General features: G+C 45.5%; 1 protein-coding gene across 1 annotated transcript in view; it reads right to left on the bottom strand.

Annotated features, from left to right (window-relative positions):
- Window positions 1-18,636, bottom strand: part of myo15ab (myosin XVAb) — a 70,700-nt gene extending 52,064 nt beyond the window's left edge. Inside the window, exons 1-6 of the mRNA XM_074629692.1 lie at window positions 16,045-18,636; window positions 12,700-15,354; window positions 1,512-1,631; window positions 1,048-1,365; window positions 466-663; window positions 40-272 (exon numbers count right to left, since the gene is read on the bottom strand). Coding sequence (XP_074485793.1) covers window positions 40-272; window positions 466-663; window positions 1,048-1,365; window positions 1,512-1,631; window positions 12,700-15,354; window positions 16,045-18,159 — 5,639 coding nt within the window. The 5' untranslated portion in view covers window positions 18,160-18,636. The remainder of the gene's footprint in view (window positions 1-39; window positions 273-465; window positions 664-1,047; window positions 1,366-1,511; window positions 1,632-12,699; window positions 15,355-16,044) is intronic.
- Between the last annotated feature and the right edge of the window lie 611 nt (window positions 18,637-19,247).

Here is a 19,247-nt window from a genome sequence, read left to right as displayed (position 1 = left end):
TTCTCTGTCCTAGTTTCCATTTATAGTGTCGTTCCCTACCTGTAATTGATACCACGAAGTTCCTCGTTCCGCAGCGCAGAGGATAGGTTGGGAGTTTTGGGTTTGGGTGCGCCTGACAGCCCAGAGCTTTCTGTTAGATTATAGAGATCTGTAGACCGAAGTGCCGTGTTTCGCCTCAGAGCAGATGAAAGGTTGGGCTTCTGGCCGGGGATAACCAGGGTACCATCAGGGAGCCGGTATGATGCACCTCGAAGGCCCTCATTCGAAAGAGCCTACAGAGCAAGACACCAGGTAGTTATTCAAGGTTATAATACAACAATTTGCTAAATTATGCAAATTATTGTCATCAAATTGAAAATTTCTTAAGTCTGTAATGGCTAAATGATTTTCACTGGGTTAATGAAAAAAGAGACAATAAAACAAACAGTTGCTGCAACAAAGTTGAAAAATGTAACAGATACACACTGAAGACAGGTTAGGGCCAACTGGTTTCCGTGGGTCAATGATGATGGTTCCATCAGGCAGGGTGAAGGACACACCCTTTAGATAGGGATTCTGCAGGGCAGCTGCCAGGTTGGGGCTCTTTGGTTTCCTTGGGTCCACTATAATAGTTCCATCTGGGAGGGTGTACGAAGCTCCTCTCAAGGCTGCGTTATTGAGGGCCTAAGGTTAAACAAGTTCAATTCAATTCATCGTCAGTACAGTTAAAGCAGCAGCTTAGCATATTTGATTACCAATTATTATTAGCAAAACAAGACCTATGTCAATTTGAATTCCTACTATATAGATGAGAAGGGAGGAAAGACGAATAGATCAGCGCACACGCACGCACGCACGCACGCACGCACGCACGCACGCACGCACGCACGCACGCACGCACGCACGCACGCACGCACACACACACACACACACACACACACACACACACACACACACACACACACACACACACACACACACACACACACACACACACACACAAAGTAACAGGTAGTGTGAAAGAAAGAGAAAACATACAAAACCAAAGAGTGTGAACCCGTAGCTAACCTTAGCCAGGTTTGGTGAGATGGGTGTATTGGGGTCCTGGACCCCTTCTGGTAATGTGAAGGAGGCGTTCCGCAGGGCAGAGTTTTGAAGGGCGCCGGAGAGGTTCGGGGAGACAGGTTTCCGTGGATCAATGATGATAGTACCATCGGGCAGGGTGTAAGATGCAATTTTCAGGTAAGGGTTCTGAAGTGCTGCTGTAAGGTTCGGGGACTTCGGTTTATTGGGGTCAATCACAATGGTGCCATCGGGCAGCGAATAGGAGGCTGCACGCAGAGCCGGGTTGCTCAGCGCCTTAGCCAGGTTGGGGGAGATGGGTTGCTGAATGAGCAGAGATGGCAGAGCGAGAAAAAATATCCATCAGCTTTAACAAATACATGGTTAACCATTTTAGGAAGAGAGAAGAAATTAATATAACAATAAGAGGTAAATCCAATTAAAGTAAAGGATAATGAGTCATGGGTTACTTGCTGTCTCGGGTCTACAAAGGTGCCATCAGGGAGAGTATATGAAGCAGTCCTGACATTCGGGTTCTGAAGAGCTCTGGAAAGGTTTGGAGACATGGGCTGCTGGGGGAGACGTGGGTCCTGTGTGGGTGGTGGTGGAGAGTAATACAGGAGAGTACAACTGTAAGAAAACAGTTGTTGCTGTTCTATGTGTAGACAAACACACATGGCAGATTGTATACATATTTTGACATGTTCCTCATATACATCAGACCGGCAATACGTCACCCAGGGTAGCCTCTCATGGCCAAGACGCCTTTTGGGGGAAAACAATCCTGTGTCCCTCACAGACGGGAACAGCGTAATATGTCTCCAAACTTCTACATTAAAAGCTACGGTGGCCGACGCAAAGACGAGAATGTCTCTCTTTAGAGTCACTTGTTGTAAGAGTAGCGTGGGTCATTTGAAGCAGAGCTAATGAGGAAGCAATCCCTTTTAAACTATATAAAAATGTGATAAACAATGATAAAAGTATTAATCCTATAACACTGTTTTTACTACTGAAACAGCATACAATCATAGTGCTGCTGTATTGATCCCAGTGCTGTAATACTCACACTGGCCACTGTAACTCACAGCTCTAGTGATGTAATGCTGATCCAAGCAAACCTTGCAGCTGCAGGGGGCCCAAAACAGGGAATCTGGCAGAGGAGGTACCAAGATCATATGTATGGCAGAGGTATATGCTGATTAGTAGGACAGAGACCAGTAGAATTGAGGAATACTACGATTTATGATGACAGGAAAAGAGGGGTGAGTTCTTTGTTCCAAGTATATAAGGTTATGATGTAAGGAACGCGGGCAGTTGCGTCCGGACAGACGTGTCCGGACCTGCTCGGGTTTTGGTTGTGTTTATGTCTGTTGATATTAAACACCATGAAAACTCTGCTTTTTGCAAAATACTTGTACAGCATTATGTGATTCATTTGAGTAACCTGTGTTGACTTTCTGACACCATTAAAATTGAACCTGAAGAACATTGAGCTGGGATCTCTGCCGTTCTTAGCCCAAGGCTTGAGATTTCCAGACTCAACATTTGGCGAGCCAGCCAGGAGGGTCGGAGCTGCCGGGGACCTGAGGACCTGGGAAAACCACGCCTGCACCGAAACACACCAGTTTTGTGGCCACTAAAAAGGTAAAAAGAGCTTTTTCTTATATCTTTGACTGTGTGTTTCGGCGTGAGCGATGATCCACCCAGGTTTTTAAAGGTACCTCTGCAGCATTCTACCAAAAGAACCTATTTAAGTTAAAATTGATAACACTTAAATAAACAAATCACACATAAATTGTCTAAAGTATAAACTAATCTCACTGGCTAAAAACAAGTCCATTGCAAATGCATGCGCTTTGTGTTTTATAATTTACTATGGTGTGGAAAGTATGGAGGAATGAATGTTGAAAGTAAATAATTAATGGAATATATGTCTGTGGTGCATTAAACTAATTTGAGCCTATTAGAGGATAGGTTGAGTGAGGGTAAAGATAAATAGATTGGGGATATTGACAGGTTGTTTAAAGGTAAGAAGGGCTTGTATATTGCATTTGTGTTGTTATTGTTGTTATAATATAGTTATGGTATTTAAATAGAGTTTGGTTTTATTGATTAGCCTGTTTGAGCTAAGAGTAGATAGAAAGTAAGTGAACAAGCCACATAGTTTCTGCGGATACCGCGTTCTTTTTTCTGCATGAGTTCTGGCCATTTCCAGGATTTTGTCAGATCAAGCAACGGACAGAACGGGTAGATAACTAGTAAAGTTGGTTTTATTGATTAGCCTGTTTGAGCTAAGAGTAGATAGTTTCTGCGGATACCGCGTTTTTTTTTCTGCATAAGTTCTGGCCATTTCCAGGATTTTGTCAGATCAAGAAACGGACAGAACGGGTAGATAACTACTAGGAAAAAAAAAAAAACGTGATCACTGTAAATAATCTGTACAAATATACTTTAAACCATTTTTTTATCAACTTTCCTTTGTTCATAGCCCCCCCCCCTTTTTTCTTTTTCTCACTCCAGCCCTCCCTGCTGCACCCTCTGTCCCCCTGGGCAATCCTCCGCCTCTTGTACAAGCCCCCACCTTTTTTTCATCCTACTCCCTGCTTCATGTCCTCTCCCATTTGTTCACCCTCTCTGTCTTGTGTAAAACATAGAGTGTGAGGAATATAACCCGTGTAGTAGAATAAACACTGAGAAAATAGTATTAAAAGAAGGAAAAGAGAATAATAAATTGGAAGATAGTAAAGTAATGTAAGATAACATTATAAAATAAAAGTACTGTTTATAAAACTGACTAGATAATAAATAAAACAAGTATTTAAAGAAATAAAATAAGAGTACCGTTTATAAAACTGACTATATAATAAATAAAAAGTATTTAAAGAAATAAAAATTGAGCAGACTGATCCACCCGGTGACTGCAGAAATAGAAAACTAATTACACGGCGGGCGTAGTATATTCTGTGGGGGAAACATAAGCTGTTGATTGTGGGAATTTCTCTGGATCAGAGATCGAAGCGCACCCTCTCTGGATCACTGTTGTCACTCACGCCGTTGGGCGTGATGACACGGCCGGTAGGAGTGGACGCTTGTTTTCTCTGCAAAAGAGGGATTTCCGGGAGATACAGTAAAAAGAATGAAACGATGAGCCACTGAAATGAGCCTGGTTACGATAAACGCATACACATAAGATAAATAACTATAAACCAGGACAAATAAAGTGGAGTTGTGTAACTGCAGTACCCGTATGACCCTCGGAAAAGAATAGAAATATATAATAATAATAATAATAATAAATAAAAAACCCTAATAGATACTAAGATAAATACATATATAATAATAAGATCGGTTACCGTGGTGACCTTTCTCAGAGAAAGTTGAAATAAAATCTAACTAAACTCTGCTAATAAAAGCCCACATTCCCAGAAAGAGTAACAGATACTAATAAACTATATATTAAGGGAAGTGCAAGAATTTATTTTGGGCATTTCCCCCTTTTGAATAAAACCTTTTAAATACCTTCATAAGCCCTGGCATCACAGGATACACAAGGCTTCATGGGGACCGAGCAGGGAAAACCATATAGCTCAGAAAAAATCCGGTAGAACCGATTATATCACGTCATCCGAGTCACAAACGGTGTATTCACCAGTGCATGACTAAGTGGTATAGGAGGACAGCAGGTAACTCCCGCTGGCCTAAGGAAGGAAGTTTCGAAATGGCACGTTGTGAAGAGGTGGAAACACAAATTAGAAACAAAGAGACCCAAGATAATAAGAAAAAAGAAAAACAAAAGAACTAACGGACGAAAGAGAGGCAGGTGCTAAGCTGGTTTAAACAAGAAAGCTACAAAAGATAAATGATGCTAAAATAAAAGACAAAGAGGAAGAACAAAAGTGACCCCCACAGCACCGCCCTTGCCTGAGCATCCTCCTCCTTACAAAAAAAAAAAAAAAAAAAAAAACGTCAAGTAAAAGGACTGTACCCCGTGAGGACACCGAACCCAGATTGCGAAGACAGTGACATAGTAGGGGAGATGAATATGGCAGGAAACATGTCCGGAAAATTCACCATGAAACTTAAACTATGAAAGAATGATGACAACGATGGAAGCGATGGCAGACCATCCCCTAGAACCAGCAGAAGCATAGAAAGGGAGGCGACTAGAGAAGATACCACTGAGTCAGAATCAGAACCCACTACTGATGAAGATACATCAGGCTTGGACCAGTTCCAAAAAAGTGACAGACAGCAATATAAATCACTTAGGCAGCAGAAAACCAGATCCCGCAGATCATCAAGAGACAACAAAAGCGCAGAGCGCCGCCAACTCCTTGAACAGTCACGACGAGAAGCAAAGTACCTGGAAACTTCCCGCCGACGTGTGATGGGAAAAAGCTACGAAGATAATGAAGACGAGTCCCTCTACGAAAAGACTAAAAGACAGGAGCGACGATCACACAGCACCCCCAATGTGCCCAGGGCACTACGTGAACACGACGCAGGCTCCCTCCGTGACGAAGAAGCTGCCACACGACCCAAAGAATCTTCATGTCCCGCCCCCAGGTCCCCAGACGGGCGGACTGAGCCCTTCCCCAGGGCTATTACAGGCCATGTCTACCTGGAGGAGGCAGAGGCCGCCCGCCTACGATATCAGAGATTGGGAAGAGACAGAAGCAACAGAATAGAGGGCATCAATAATCAGATGGACCGCACAACAGCAGAGATCAATGACATGATGAAAACATACGAGGACGGAAAGCGTGCGGCTCGTGATAGAGAACGCCAAGAACAACACGCTCTACGAACCCGAAACCAATCATATCCTCGCGACCCACTAACACAGTCGCAAGATCGATTCCACTACGCTGGCTTCAAGAAGGACAAGAGGAACAGGCACAGGTGAGAATATGCCCAATACTGGACAAAACAGGTGGCGAAGTGTACGTGCTCTGGTCTTTTATGGACATGATTGGCTTGGCCAATAGACTGCCAGATCTCACTGGAGGAGCTAACAAGTGGATAACAGCTGTGGAAGAAAGTACGGTTGGAATACGACTAGCCCTAGGAGACCTCAAGGCTCTGCTGATGCACGTGTCTGTAAGAACCATCACAGATGAAGTACTCAACGGTGCAGGACTGACTAGAGCTGTGACAGGACATACGGCGGACAAAGTGGGATTTGATGGATTCCGAACAAAGTTATGGGAGCAACTAAGAAGCCAATACGCTGAGAAAATGGAAATGTCCAAACTGGAAGGAGAAACACTGGGAGATGTAAAGTAATGTCCAACCACATTTCTACACGCTTTCCAGCGCAGATGAAGAGAAGAAACAGGAAAGTCCTGTTGGAAGACAAACCTAAAACACAGATGTCAGTAACAACAGAACAAGAACATTTGTTGGATCAAGATCCAGCGCACCTATGGTCACAACACAAAACTGACGTGGGTTTTGTAAAATCAGCAGCACCAGCTAAATTTAAGATAAAAACAGGGGCCAAGTTGCCCTGCCAAAAGCAGTATCCACTTTTACCACATGCCATTGCAGGAATACGACCTACCATTGAGGGGTTGGTAAAAGCAGGAGTATTGGTTAGAACCAATAGTCTGTGCAATACCCCAATTTTTCCTATAAAAAAACACATTCCAACGATTACCGATTGGTACATGATCTAAGAGCAATTAATGCTACTATAAATGCTGAAGTACCTATTGTTCCCGATCCACACACTCTGCTCTCTAACATCCCACCTGAAGCAAGATGGTATACTGTAATTGACCTCTGCTCTGCTTTTTTCAGCGTACCAGTACACCCAGACTCAAGGCACCTGTTTGCCTTCACGTACGAAGGACAACAATACACGTACACAAGATTACCACAAGGTTTCAGTGAAAGCCCCACATTGTTCAACTGCGTGTTGATGCAGGACCTTCAAAATCTAGATGTCCCAAGTACCATCTTACAATACGCTGATGATTTGTTAATATGCAGCCCCTCAAAAGCTCAATGTGAGACTGACTCCATCGCAGTGCTAACTACACTGGCAGAAGGAGGACATAAAGTAAGTAGGGATAAAACTTCAGTTCTGCCAGCAGACGGTAGAATATCTTGGCAGACAACTAAGTGGGGAAAAAAGGCACATTTCGCCATCACAAGTGGAAACTATAACAAAAGCTCCACAACCAAACATTGTAGGACAAATGTTGTCCTTTTTGGGAATGACTGGGTTTAGCAGGCCCTGGATATGTGACTATGCGATAAAAACTACACCTTTAAGAGCTTTAATAAAAGCAGCTGGCCAAATAAATAACTCTGCCCATCTCACATGGACGGAAGAGGCTCTGGGTGCCTTTCAAGCGTTAAAAAATGACATGCAGACTGCACCGGCACTGGGAAACCCAATTACACAAAGCCGTTCCACCTCTACGTAACAGAGAGAGCTGGATACGCATGCGCTGTACTAATGCAGAATACACCAACAGCCATTAGCTTACTACAGCACTAAAATTGATAACATTGAAACTGGTTTGCCACCCTGCTACCAGGGACTGGCAGCAGCTGCATTTGCGTACCAAAAAGCTTCGTCACTCACCATGGGACACGCAGTGGTTCTGTATACGTCACATCAATTACATGCACTACTCACAAGTCCTCGATTTGTTTTGACGCAAGCTAGACGCACCGGATATGAGATAATACTCTCCGCCCCAGAGCTCGTCATCCAACGATGTAACACAGTAAACCCCGCAACAAAAATTGTTTTGCCAGTAGATGGCACACCACACGATTGTGTACAAACAACAGAGAAATTTATGCGAGCACGAAAAGACCTTCATAATCAGCCGATCCCAGCCGATCTCACATTGTTTGTAGATGGCTCATATTTTCGTGACGCGACCGGAACCCGCGCAGGGTGCGGCGTAGAGTAATTGAATGACCAAGATGGTACCTTTACCACATTGCAGTCCCGCCAGGTTGATCAGCCCTGCTCTGCTCAATTAGCTGAAATCAAAGCTCTTGCAGCTGCCTGTACCTTGACCGCTGGTAAACGTCTTAAAGTTTATACAGACTCTGCCTACGCTTACGGAGTTTGTCATGTTCATGCTAACATTTGGAAACAGTGAAGATTCTTCAGAGCAGACAGCACTCCGTTAACGCATGGAGAAGCCATTTCCCATCTTTTGGAAGCATTGCATCTCCCAACTGCTCTAGCAATAATCAAATGTCACGCACATCAAAAGACCAACTCTTTGATAGCTAAAGGAAATAATTTGGCAGATGAAGCTGCTAAACAGGCAGCACTGGGCTGCATAATAGCCCCGATACTCATAGCAGATGACTGTGCACCCCTAACCACTCTTAATTCCCTAATATTAGCTCAAGATAGGGTAACAGATGCTGAAAAACGTTTGTGGATACACAGAGGTGACACAAACTAAGACAGGACCTACAGTCTACCCCATTATAATCACCTGATATGGTTTTGTTTGTAGATGGATCCTGTTACAGAGATGGACAGGACACTACTCTATAGTTCAAATGATGCCAGACAATTGCCATATGCTAGAAGGCGCCCCATGTGATCGACCATGCTTAGCTCAGCTAGCAAAACTAAAAGCTCTAACTCAAGCCTACACCCTTGCGGCAGGTAAAGAAGTTGATATATACACTGATTCGGCATACGCCCATGGAGTATGCTATTTGTTTAGAGCAGTGTGGGAAAAGTTGTGAGTTCATTAAAACAGATGGCTCGCCTATTCAACACCATACACAAATCCAGTTCCTTTTACTGGCCATGATGAAATCGTAACAAATTGTAATCGTAAAAAACATAGAAAAGACTAATCATTTATTACGAAATATATTAACAAAACCGATGTAACTGCCCAAGTAGCGGCTTTGGCCTTCCCCACATCTATTCTAATCCTAAATAACATCGGCACCAGGAAAAAGTATCCCGTGTTTGAATGCTGCCTTGAAGACAAGGTCACGGAAACTGATCTACGCGACCTACAAAACACTGTCTCACCAACCGAAAGGGATCTTTGGGTGTCAAGGGGGGCGTCAACTAATGTGAAAGACCTGTGTAGAAATCATGAAGGCCTCCTATTAGAGCCCTTTATTCTCTTGCACCTTATGATTCAGGATGCACATGGGTTTGCCCATGTGACAAGGGGGGAAGTAATGAGGAAAATCGTAATGAGGAAAAAATCGAAATAGAATTAAATAAAATTTCTGGGCTCTAAATTGCTGGGCTCTAAATTTCTCCAAATTGTCGATGCAGCCATCAGCTGATGCAAAATATGCTTTAAAAAGTAACATGAGATGAGGTATTACCACTCCAGCAGGACACATACCCACTCCTAAAGGATCATTCCAACACCTGACAGAGTATTTTTGTAGATATATTCAAACCTGTAGGAGGCAATAGATGCATGTCAGTGGTGAAAGACAGGTTCAGTAGATGGGTAGAAGCAATACCAGCCAGATAAAGATGCCAACACTGTAACAAAGTTCTTGTGCAGAGATCATTCCTAGATTTGGTATAAATCAACTCAGACAACGGGAACAGTAAAAAACAATGTTCAAGGAATGGTTGATGGAATGGTTGAAGAGAGCGAATGATGTGCTGAAAAGCAAGCTACTAACAATATGCATGTGCACGGAGTTAACTTGGGAAGCTACACTAACGCTTGCACTAATGGCAAACAGAGGATCTGCGCATAAGACCTCAAGCTTACGCTGCATAAACTGCTTACGGGTCGACCCATGCTTACGCCTGTATAACATACATGCCAAAGGCCCCTCATGGGATGTTTTTATGATAAATATGTAACTCTACATGAAACAAATGACTAATGTGCAAAGGAGTATCTATGCTCAGGTTGAATCATTACAGGAGGATGAGAAGGAGAAGGAGAAGAAAAAAGGAAAGAGAGATCCGGTATACGTTAAAGTGGTCCTCATGACGTCACCCACAGCAGTCACAGTTGACGGAGAACCATCCTGGCAGTACCTAGAGGCCCAGGAATGCTCAACTCCTCCAAACAGACCGCCTGGTCAGAATCCCACATATTCTGTCCAGTCGGGGAGCTCGGACAACTCAAGCTATGAGTGCTGGCCGCTGGACACGGTGTCAGTGCACGGCTTCTCATCTGAAGGCGACGAGGACGAGGACCACAGCCCAGCTGAACCGCAGCCGTCAACTTCTCAGCCGGTGTCATCATCTCGTCCAACCGACAACCGAGAGAGGGACGTGCCGACCCCGCCTCCAGAGGAATCACCCTTTGCATCTGAGGACATCATCAAGCTTCTTGAGGCTCTTGACGTTGATGAAGCCTGGCCCCAAAATATTACCCACAAAACGCTCCAAATTGCCCTATGCAACTTGCCTACTAACAAATACAGAAGGCTGAAATACCAGCTGAAATACCCATTACGAGGTGTAGTGCACACCCTACGCGCTAGACAGATGAAGTACGACAAGAGTAGATACGCTAGAATAAGAAAATACCAACGAATGACTAACTTGACCTTTGAGGTTATGAAACTGACGACTGACAACAGAGTCCTCACCGACACCGTTAAGTTTCAGGAAACTGCCAATAGCGTACTCCGCAGGCAGATTCAGACCCAGGAGACTACCATAGCTGAGTCGACAGTAGAGATAGCTCAGTTAAAAGCAGAAGTATTCAGAACAGAGACAGTGTTGACACATTACCGACGCCTGAGATACACCATGTCAGGAGCTAATGCTCATAGGTTATAGGAAATGAGTGGGAGTTACTGTAAGTAGTCGACAGTTCAGACTGAACTCTTAGACTTGCCGCCACTGATTTGGAACCCCTTTTATATGATAATAGAAGCAAAATGTACCCGCACCAGGTCAAATTTTAAGCCAAAGAAAAATTGTTCCATTTGATCCCCGGACTCCTTATGATAGAAATAAGTTACTGTAAACACCGTACATGGCCTTATGACTCAGGAAGTAGTTTATCTTGACACAATTACCATACGTCAGTCATATTCCTGTCCCAACGCATGTCTACACCAGTGCCAGTTACCCGCACTGCATCTGTTGATAGCCCGGCCCTGGAAAATAATGCCCCAGACCTAAATGAACTCATCCGGCTCATCATGGACTCTAGATCTCTGGATGATCCCCAAATTCCGCAGTTTGTCGTTGACACAAGCTGTACAGGACACTAAAGTAACCCCTCCAAAAAGAAGAAGAGGCGATGGAGACATAAACGTAAATGTCCTCCTCGCTGATCAAGAGACTTTCTACCAACTACACTGTCATCATGTGTGTGTCAATGTTTGCTTTTCACGAGCAACATCCCTTTCACAATGGACTTTTTGAGTAACTTAGATAATTATTCACATTTTATTCTTATACGATATATTCTTATATTCAATGTATGACTTATATATTTTCCTTAGAGTAACTACATAAACCTTGGCAAGGTGCTAAGTATCCTCAGTTGTGTTTTTAACCCAATTGATGTATGATGTTGCATGCTTACACTTACACGTAGTATTTTATTATGTGGGACTTTATAGTCCCAAAGGGAGGAATGAGGAAGCAATCCCTTTTAAACTATATAAAAATGTGATAAACAATGATAAAAGTATTAATCCTATAACACTGTTTTTACTACTGAAACAGCATACAATCATAGTGCTGCTGTATTGATCCCAGTGCTGTAATACTCACACTGGCCACTGTAACTCACAGCTCTAGTGATGTAATGCTGATCCAAGCAAACCTTGCAGCTGCAGGGGGCCCAAAACAGGGAATCTGGCAGAGGAGGTACCAAGATCATATAGGAGGTACCAAGATCATATGTATGGCAGAGGTATATGCTGATTAGTAGGACAGAGACCAGTAGAATTGAGGAATACTACGATTTATGATGACAGGAAAAGAGGGGTGAGTTCTTTGTTCCAAGTATATAAGGTTATGATGTAAGGAACGCGGGCAGTTGCGTCCGGACAGACGTGTCCGGACCTGCTCGGGTTTTGGTTGTGTTTATGTCTGTTGATATTAAACACCATGAAAACTCTGCTTTTTGCAAAATACTTGTACAGCATTATGTGATTCATTTGAGTAACCTGTGTTGACTTTCTGACACCATTAAAATTGAACCTGAAGAACATTGAGCTGGGATCTCTGCCGTTCTTAGCCCAAGGCTTGAGATTTCCAGACTCAACACTAGTGCGTAGAGTGTGTACTTGGGAAATGAGTGGTGAAACAAGAGAGAGAGAGCGGCGGCGACGGGAGCAAGTAACATTATTGACTCCGGCCCAAGCAGGAAAAGTTAACGGAGTTTGGTTCGTCTGTTCTGGGCTACTGTTGAAACATGGCGGTGCAACATGGCGGACTCTGTGGAGAGGGGACCGGCTCCGTATGTAGATATAAACGGCTCATTCTGAGGTAACGAAAACACTTTTTTTAATCATATTTGCTCCATTTCTACCCATTGCTGCTTTAACGTTATAGCAGCATCAGACTGTCATTTCCATCTAAATCTCAGCCTATATATCAAACAGTTGGCTACAGTTGGTTATTTATAGGCAACACAATGGGATCTTCGGTTTACTATCCCACCAAAAGGCAAACTACCCATATGTGCTGGTCTGATGTATACCTACCCTGATTATTGATCCATCAGGCAAGGTGTACGAGGCTCCACGGAGTTGTTGGTTTTGCAAGGCATGGCCGAGCATCGGGGAGGAAGGTGAACTTGCGTATGGTGACACCAAGCTTCCATCTGGCAGCCGGTACGATGCCTGCATCAACTGCCGGTTTTGCAGGGCACTTCCTAACATTGGTGAAGAGGGCGGTGGAGGTCCATATGGGGACCGTCTGAGTTGCATAGGTGTCTGGAAAGATGCTTGGCGGAGGTTTGGGTTCTGTTGAAGAGCATGATGGAGCTGAGGCCTAGCTGGTGCGTAAGGGTTACGGCGCTGCATCATAGGGGATCTTAAAGATGAGACATTCTGCAAATTAGCGCGGTTCAGTAGGGCGTCATTAAGCAGTGGTGATGGACCAGGCTCAGTGATGTAATCATATGGAGTGACAACAGTCGGTCCGTATGGTGAATGGAGCTGTGGAGTCTGATAAGAAGCCACACCTCTTAGTGCCTGACCATGTCTCATGGCTCCAGAGAGCATTGGAGATGAAGGTACAGATGAGGCATATGGGGACTGAGGCCTCTGAAGAGGAGACGCATAGGAGGCTTCTCTCAAAGCCTGGTTTTGCAGAGCTCCAGACAGCATTGGGGAAGAAGGGGCCATAGGCTGCTCATAAGGGGACATTGGCCTTTGTAAAGGGGAAGCATATGATGCATCCTGTATAGCTTGATTCTGCAGAGCCCGAGACAGCATGGGAGATGAAGGGGCCATGGGTTGCTCATAAGGGGACATTGGTCTTTGTAAAGGGGAAGCATAAGATGCATCGTGTATGGCTTGATTCTGCAGAGCCCGAGACAGCATGGGAGATGAGGGGGCCATGGGCTGCTCATAAGGGGACATTGGCCTTTGTAAAGGGGAAGCATAAGATGCATCGTGTATAGCTTGATTCTGCAGCGCCCGAGACAGCATGGGAGATGAGGGGGCCATTGGTTGCTCATAAGGGGACATTGGCCTTTGTAAAGGGGAAGCATAAGATGCATTCTGTATAGCTTGATTCTGCAGAGCACGAGACATCATGGGAGATGAGGGGGCCATGGGTTGCTCATAAGGGGACATTGGCCTTTGTAAAGGGGAAGCATAAGATGCATTCTGTATAGCTTGATTCTGCAGAGCACGAGACATCATGGGAGATGAGGGGGCCATGGGTTGCTCATAAAGGGACATTGGTCTCTGCAGAGAGGACATGTAGGATGCATCCCGAATTGCCTGGTTTTGCATTGCACCAGAAAGCAAAGGGGATGAGGGACCATAAGGTTCTACATATTCGGTAACCATCCCACCTATGTCTACCACCTGGACTGACTCTGGGCCAAAGGGGGAAGCAAAAGAGGCCTGTCGGATAGCCTGGTTCCGCAAAGCACCAGATAACATGGGAGAAGAGGGGGCGATTAACTGCTCAGTATAAGGATCAGCATAGGGGCCAGACACATACGTTTCTGGTGCATAAGTGGGCGGATGGAGAGACCGAGGGGGCAGGCGGCGGGAGGAGTGACGAGAAAGTCGAGGAGAGAGGCGTGGGGATGCAGGATGTGGCATGTGTTTAAGGGAGAGCTGTGGAGAGGGGGGAGGCATCCTTCTTATAGACTGCTGGAGGGGACGTCCTCGAGCCACAGGGCGAGGAGGAAACCGTCCAGATTCTCTCCTCCCCATGGGGGCACGGTGCACCATGTGAGGGGAGTGAAAAGGGGAGCAGAGGGAGGAGTCCACTGTGAGAACAGAAGACCTATTGCTTCGTATGGAGGAGTTACGAAATGGACGCACATTCTGGGTGGGTGGGGGCACTGGGCGCCCTCGGAGACCCATAGGTGAGGGTCTGACAGTACCTAATGGAACATTTCCCCCCATCCTAGGCCGGGCCATTGGCGTTGGCTCCCTGAGCTGCCGAGTTGAGCGACGAGAGAGGGTAGGAGATGATTGGGCAGGCCGAGGCCCTGCAGGGGACAAACTGCGACGAGATAGGGAGGGAGAGGGAGATGGTCTTCTACTGAGTTGTGGAGAGTGAGGGGGAGATGCATGACCAGGGGAGAGGGGAGGGGATTGTGGACCACGCATCGTCCTCCCTCCAAACGGGCTGCGGGCTGGCGTGGGTGAGGCTGGGGGACTTCGCCTCCTCATGGATGCGCGGGGTGAGGAAGGTGGAGAACGTCGTCTCATTGACGCTCTTGGTGAGGCTGGAGGACTTCGCCGGATCATGGAGGTACGGGGAGAGTGAGGGGGTGAGGGTCCTCGAGCCATGGGAGACGGTGATCTCTGAGGTTGCATTCTACGACGGGCGTGGGGGGACGCCATGGGGGAGGAAGGAGATGAGATTTGTCTCGACATAACAGAGGTGGGTCTTTGGGCATTGATAAACCCACTCCTCATGGATGGTTGCGGGGAGGGGCTGCGTCTCTGTTGAAGCATAGGAGAGGGTACTGGAGAAGCCATGGCAGAGGGATGGCGCTGCATCTGTGGGGAGGGCATGATGACAGAGCGGCGGGATGGAGTCGGAGAGGGTTGCAAGCGCCGCGAAGGACGGGGGGACATACTTGCTTGCTTAATGATCATGGCAGTTGGAGTAGGGATAACTGAGCCATAACCCTGTGACATCATCATCGGGTCTGTCATCATCTGCTGCCAGAAAAATACAAAAAATATGTGTACAGTAAATAGAGAATGAAAAAAGAGGCACAAGAAGCACAGGGAGTGAGAGTCAAACAGTCAAAACTAGGCAGCGCTGATCAAATATGAATCAGTAGTCTGTTACTGTTACAGCTATTTCTTGCCTCAAATGTTTTCAGAAACATCTTGTAGTGTACTGTTAAGCTGTAAAATGAGAAAGTTTGCTCTGGCTGGTGGACGGTGCTTGGTATTTCCTCAACTGATCTCAACATGCCGGCCGGGTCACAAACTTTCTCATTTTACAGCTAAACAGTACACTACAAGATGTTTCTGAAAACATTTGAGGTGAGAAATAGGCATTACAGTAACAGTAGTATCACTCATTGACTTGTGCTATATTTTTTGATTTCACTACTTGAAAGCTAACAATGTGGCGGAACATTTTCTTAGTTGTTTCTTAGAGATGCTTTGGCTCTCCCTCTAGGATGGGATTACTTAAAATAAGGAACTACAAGCTGTGTTACTGCGTGTGGGAGTGTGCTCTCTAGAATACAGTGGGATGTTTTGTCTGACTTTCACATGTTCACCCCACATTATATATAGGAATCATTTTAAAAACTTGGCAAAGTTGCCCTTCTGTTACCCCGTAGCGTTAAAGAGTATGGTTATACAACATCAATGACACAACAGAGCTAGAATTACCTGTGGTGAAAGCATTTGTGGCGACATCATCTGTTGTTGCTGCAACATCATCTGCTCTTGTGGTGACATCATTTGTTGTGACATCATCTGCTCTTGTGGTGACATCATTTGTTGTGACATCATCTGCTCTTGTGGTGACATCATTTGTTGTGACATCATCTGCTCTTGTGGTGACATCATTTGCTGGGGCATCATCTGCTGCTGTGGCAACATCATTTGCTGCTGTGGCAACATCATTTGTTGCTGTGGTGACAGACTCTGTGGTGGCATCATTTGGGCGGCCATGCTCTGTTCTTGTTGTAACATCATCTGCTGCTGTGGTGACAACATCTGTTGCTGTGGTGACATAATCTGTGGGGGCATCATCATAATTTGCTCTTGAGGGGACAACATATTTTCTTGTTGAGAAAGCATCATTTGCTCTTGAGGAGACATCATCATTTGCTGTTGTGGGGACATCATCATTTGCTCTTGAGGAGACATCATCATTTGCTGTTGTGGTGACATCATCATTTGCTCTTGAGGAGACATCATCATTTGCTGTTGTGGGGACATCATCATTTGCTGTTGTGGTGACATCATCATTTGCTCTTGAGGAGACATCATCATTTGTTGTTGTGGTGACATCATCATTTGTTGATGTGGTGACATTCCCATTTGCTGCTGCATTGACATCATGTCACCAATCTGACCTGGTGCAAGAGAATACTGGTCTTCATACTGGATTTCTGACATGTCTTCAAATTCTGGATCAGGTGGCAACATAGGTGGAGGGGGCATGGGCACATCTAGACGCTCTTTCCCAAACAGGCGCACTTGAGGTCTCGGAACTCTGAATGTCATCTCCCCTCCCTGAACTTCACCGATATCATCCCCATATTGATTATACTGGTCTGCATACTGGTCCCCATACTGCCCCTGTACCTGATCCATCCCTTGCCCTCCAAAGCCCATGACCTGCTGGCCTCCTGGTGGGAACCCGATGGCCTGCTGGGAGCTGTAGTCTTGGTAGGGCATGCCAGCATCAATATAACTAAGTTGATAGTCTGGTGGTAATCCCCCTTGCATTCCCATAGTTGCTGCATAAGGGTCCTCATAATAACCTGCCTGTGCGTTGTCATAGTAACCCCCCTGTCCATCACCGTAGTAAACTCCTTGACCATTTTCATCATAATAACCCTGAGCCTGAGGGTCAAGGAACCCATCTACATCTTCACCATACACATGGCCCTCACCCATTAGCGCATAGTAGTTCAGACCCTCGTCACCGTACATTGCCTGTTGTTGCTGGTAACCATAGTAATCAGCTTCCTGGTTGTTATAGTAGCCCTGGGCAGGGTTGTAGTAGCCCCCCATGCCATCATCGTAAAGATCACCTTCATAATATCCTGCATTTGGATCGTAGAGTCCTTCTTCCTCATAGTAACCCTGGTCTTGATAGTCTGCTACCCTTGCTCCATTTTCATAGTAACCCAACTGACCCTGGTCTGCATATGCCTCGTCTCCATAACCGCCATAGCCATCATCATAGCCTCTATGACCTTTGTGGCGGCCTGTATGTTGCTCGTCGTATCCATAAGCCTCCTCCCCGTTCTCATAACCATCGTTATGGTAACCATGAAGATGACCTCTGGAGCTGGCGTGTCGGCCATGTGATCTATGTCCGCCCAAGCCATGGTGTTCTCGCGTTTTAGTGGACAGGAAGCGTTTGGTCAGCCAGTTAGTTGCTGCTGCAACCCTACCCAGCACCGCGCTTCTGTTCTTGAAGTCTTCAGGAGGCCCCTCGCTGTTCTTTTTTCCAAATAAGTTTTTGAAGAAGCCCCCCTTCTTCTCATTTGATTCTTTCCCTCCTCCCAGACGAAGCAGCATGTAGGACGGCTTCTTCCCATCATTCTCCTTCTCTTTGTCGTCCTTCTCCTTTTTCTTCTTTTTGCTGGCCTTAAACCTCATCATGAATCGAGAGGTGTTCTTCAGCATGGATTTGCGGCGTTTCTTCTTAGCAAGGCGATTCTTTCTCTTCCCCAACCCCAGGAACAAACGCGATGTACTTTTCAGTTTCTTCCTGCTGTTCCGGCGCCTCTTGAAGCCAGAAAACTTCATGAACATCCTGGACATGTTCTTCAGACCTTTCTTTGGGATTTCCTTTATCGGAAGCTGCGGAGCCTCGTCTTTCTTTTTGCCTTTCTTTTTCTTCGCATCAGCATCAGATTTCCCTCCTTTATGGTGGCGGCCGTCTTTAGATTTCTTTTTAGAATCGTAGTCGTCATCCTCATCTTCGTCGTATTCATCCTCCTCGTCATCCTCTTCTGAGTCCCCACGTCTAGACTTCCCCCCTTTCTTTCCCTTAGCTCCCTTACCTCCTCGCCCCTTCCCTCTTCTGTCATCCTCTGAGTCTTCCTCATCATCCTCGTCACTGAACTCTTCATCCTCTTCCTCATCACTCAGGAGCTCGTCCTCTTCCTCCTCAGACTCCACTTTCTTACCTTTCCCTTTGTCTTTTCCTTTCTTTCCATCATCTTTCCCCTTGGGTGGCTCCTCCTTTCCCTTCTTCCCCCCTTTCTTGTCGTCTTTCCCTCCTTTCTTATCATCCTTTCCACCTTTCTTATCATCCTTGCTGGCTTTCTTGTCATCTTTTCCTCCCTTTTTGTCATCCTTCCCTTTCTTTTCCTCCTCTTTCTTTTTCTCTGGTTCAGGTTTTCCACCCTTCTTTGCGTCCTTCTTTGCGTCCTTCTTGGAGTCTTTCTTGGGCATTTTCACAAGTGGCTAGGAGCACACCATGCCCTCTCTTCAGGATGCAATGCTGTAAACCTTCAAACACACAAACACAAATATTACTTGCACACTGTACGGAAGGCAATACTGTATTTTAAAACAAAGAAAACATGATGTGATATGTTAAGAAAATATGATCAAGAGTCTGACCTTTAGAAGATTCCTTGGTTTAGATATGCTTAGTTGCACCAGCACTATATGCAGGTTGTGTGTGAGGACAGGTCCACCTGGCCAAAGCAGTTCTACACTGCCCAAATCTGGTCCCCATGAAGCCTCCTGTCCAGACATACATAAAGCTAAATGTCAGCAAACTGTATCACACACACACATAGATACATGTATATACACAAACTCTAGCATAGATACAATGAAACCAAGTAGTTAAGTAAACTCTGATCTTCATATCACCGCCCCATTCAGGAACTGTTCAA

This window comes from Sebastes fasciatus, chromosome 3, assembly GCF_043250625.1.
Source record: "Sebastes fasciatus isolate fSebFas1 chromosome 3, fSebFas1.pri, whole genome shotgun sequence".
Taxonomy (NCBI): domain Eukaryota; kingdom Metazoa; phylum Chordata; class Actinopteri; order Perciformes; family Sebastidae; genus Sebastes; species Sebastes fasciatus.
Note: the sequence above shows the minus strand (reverse complement) of the source record. Positions and strands in the feature narration are given on the sequence as shown.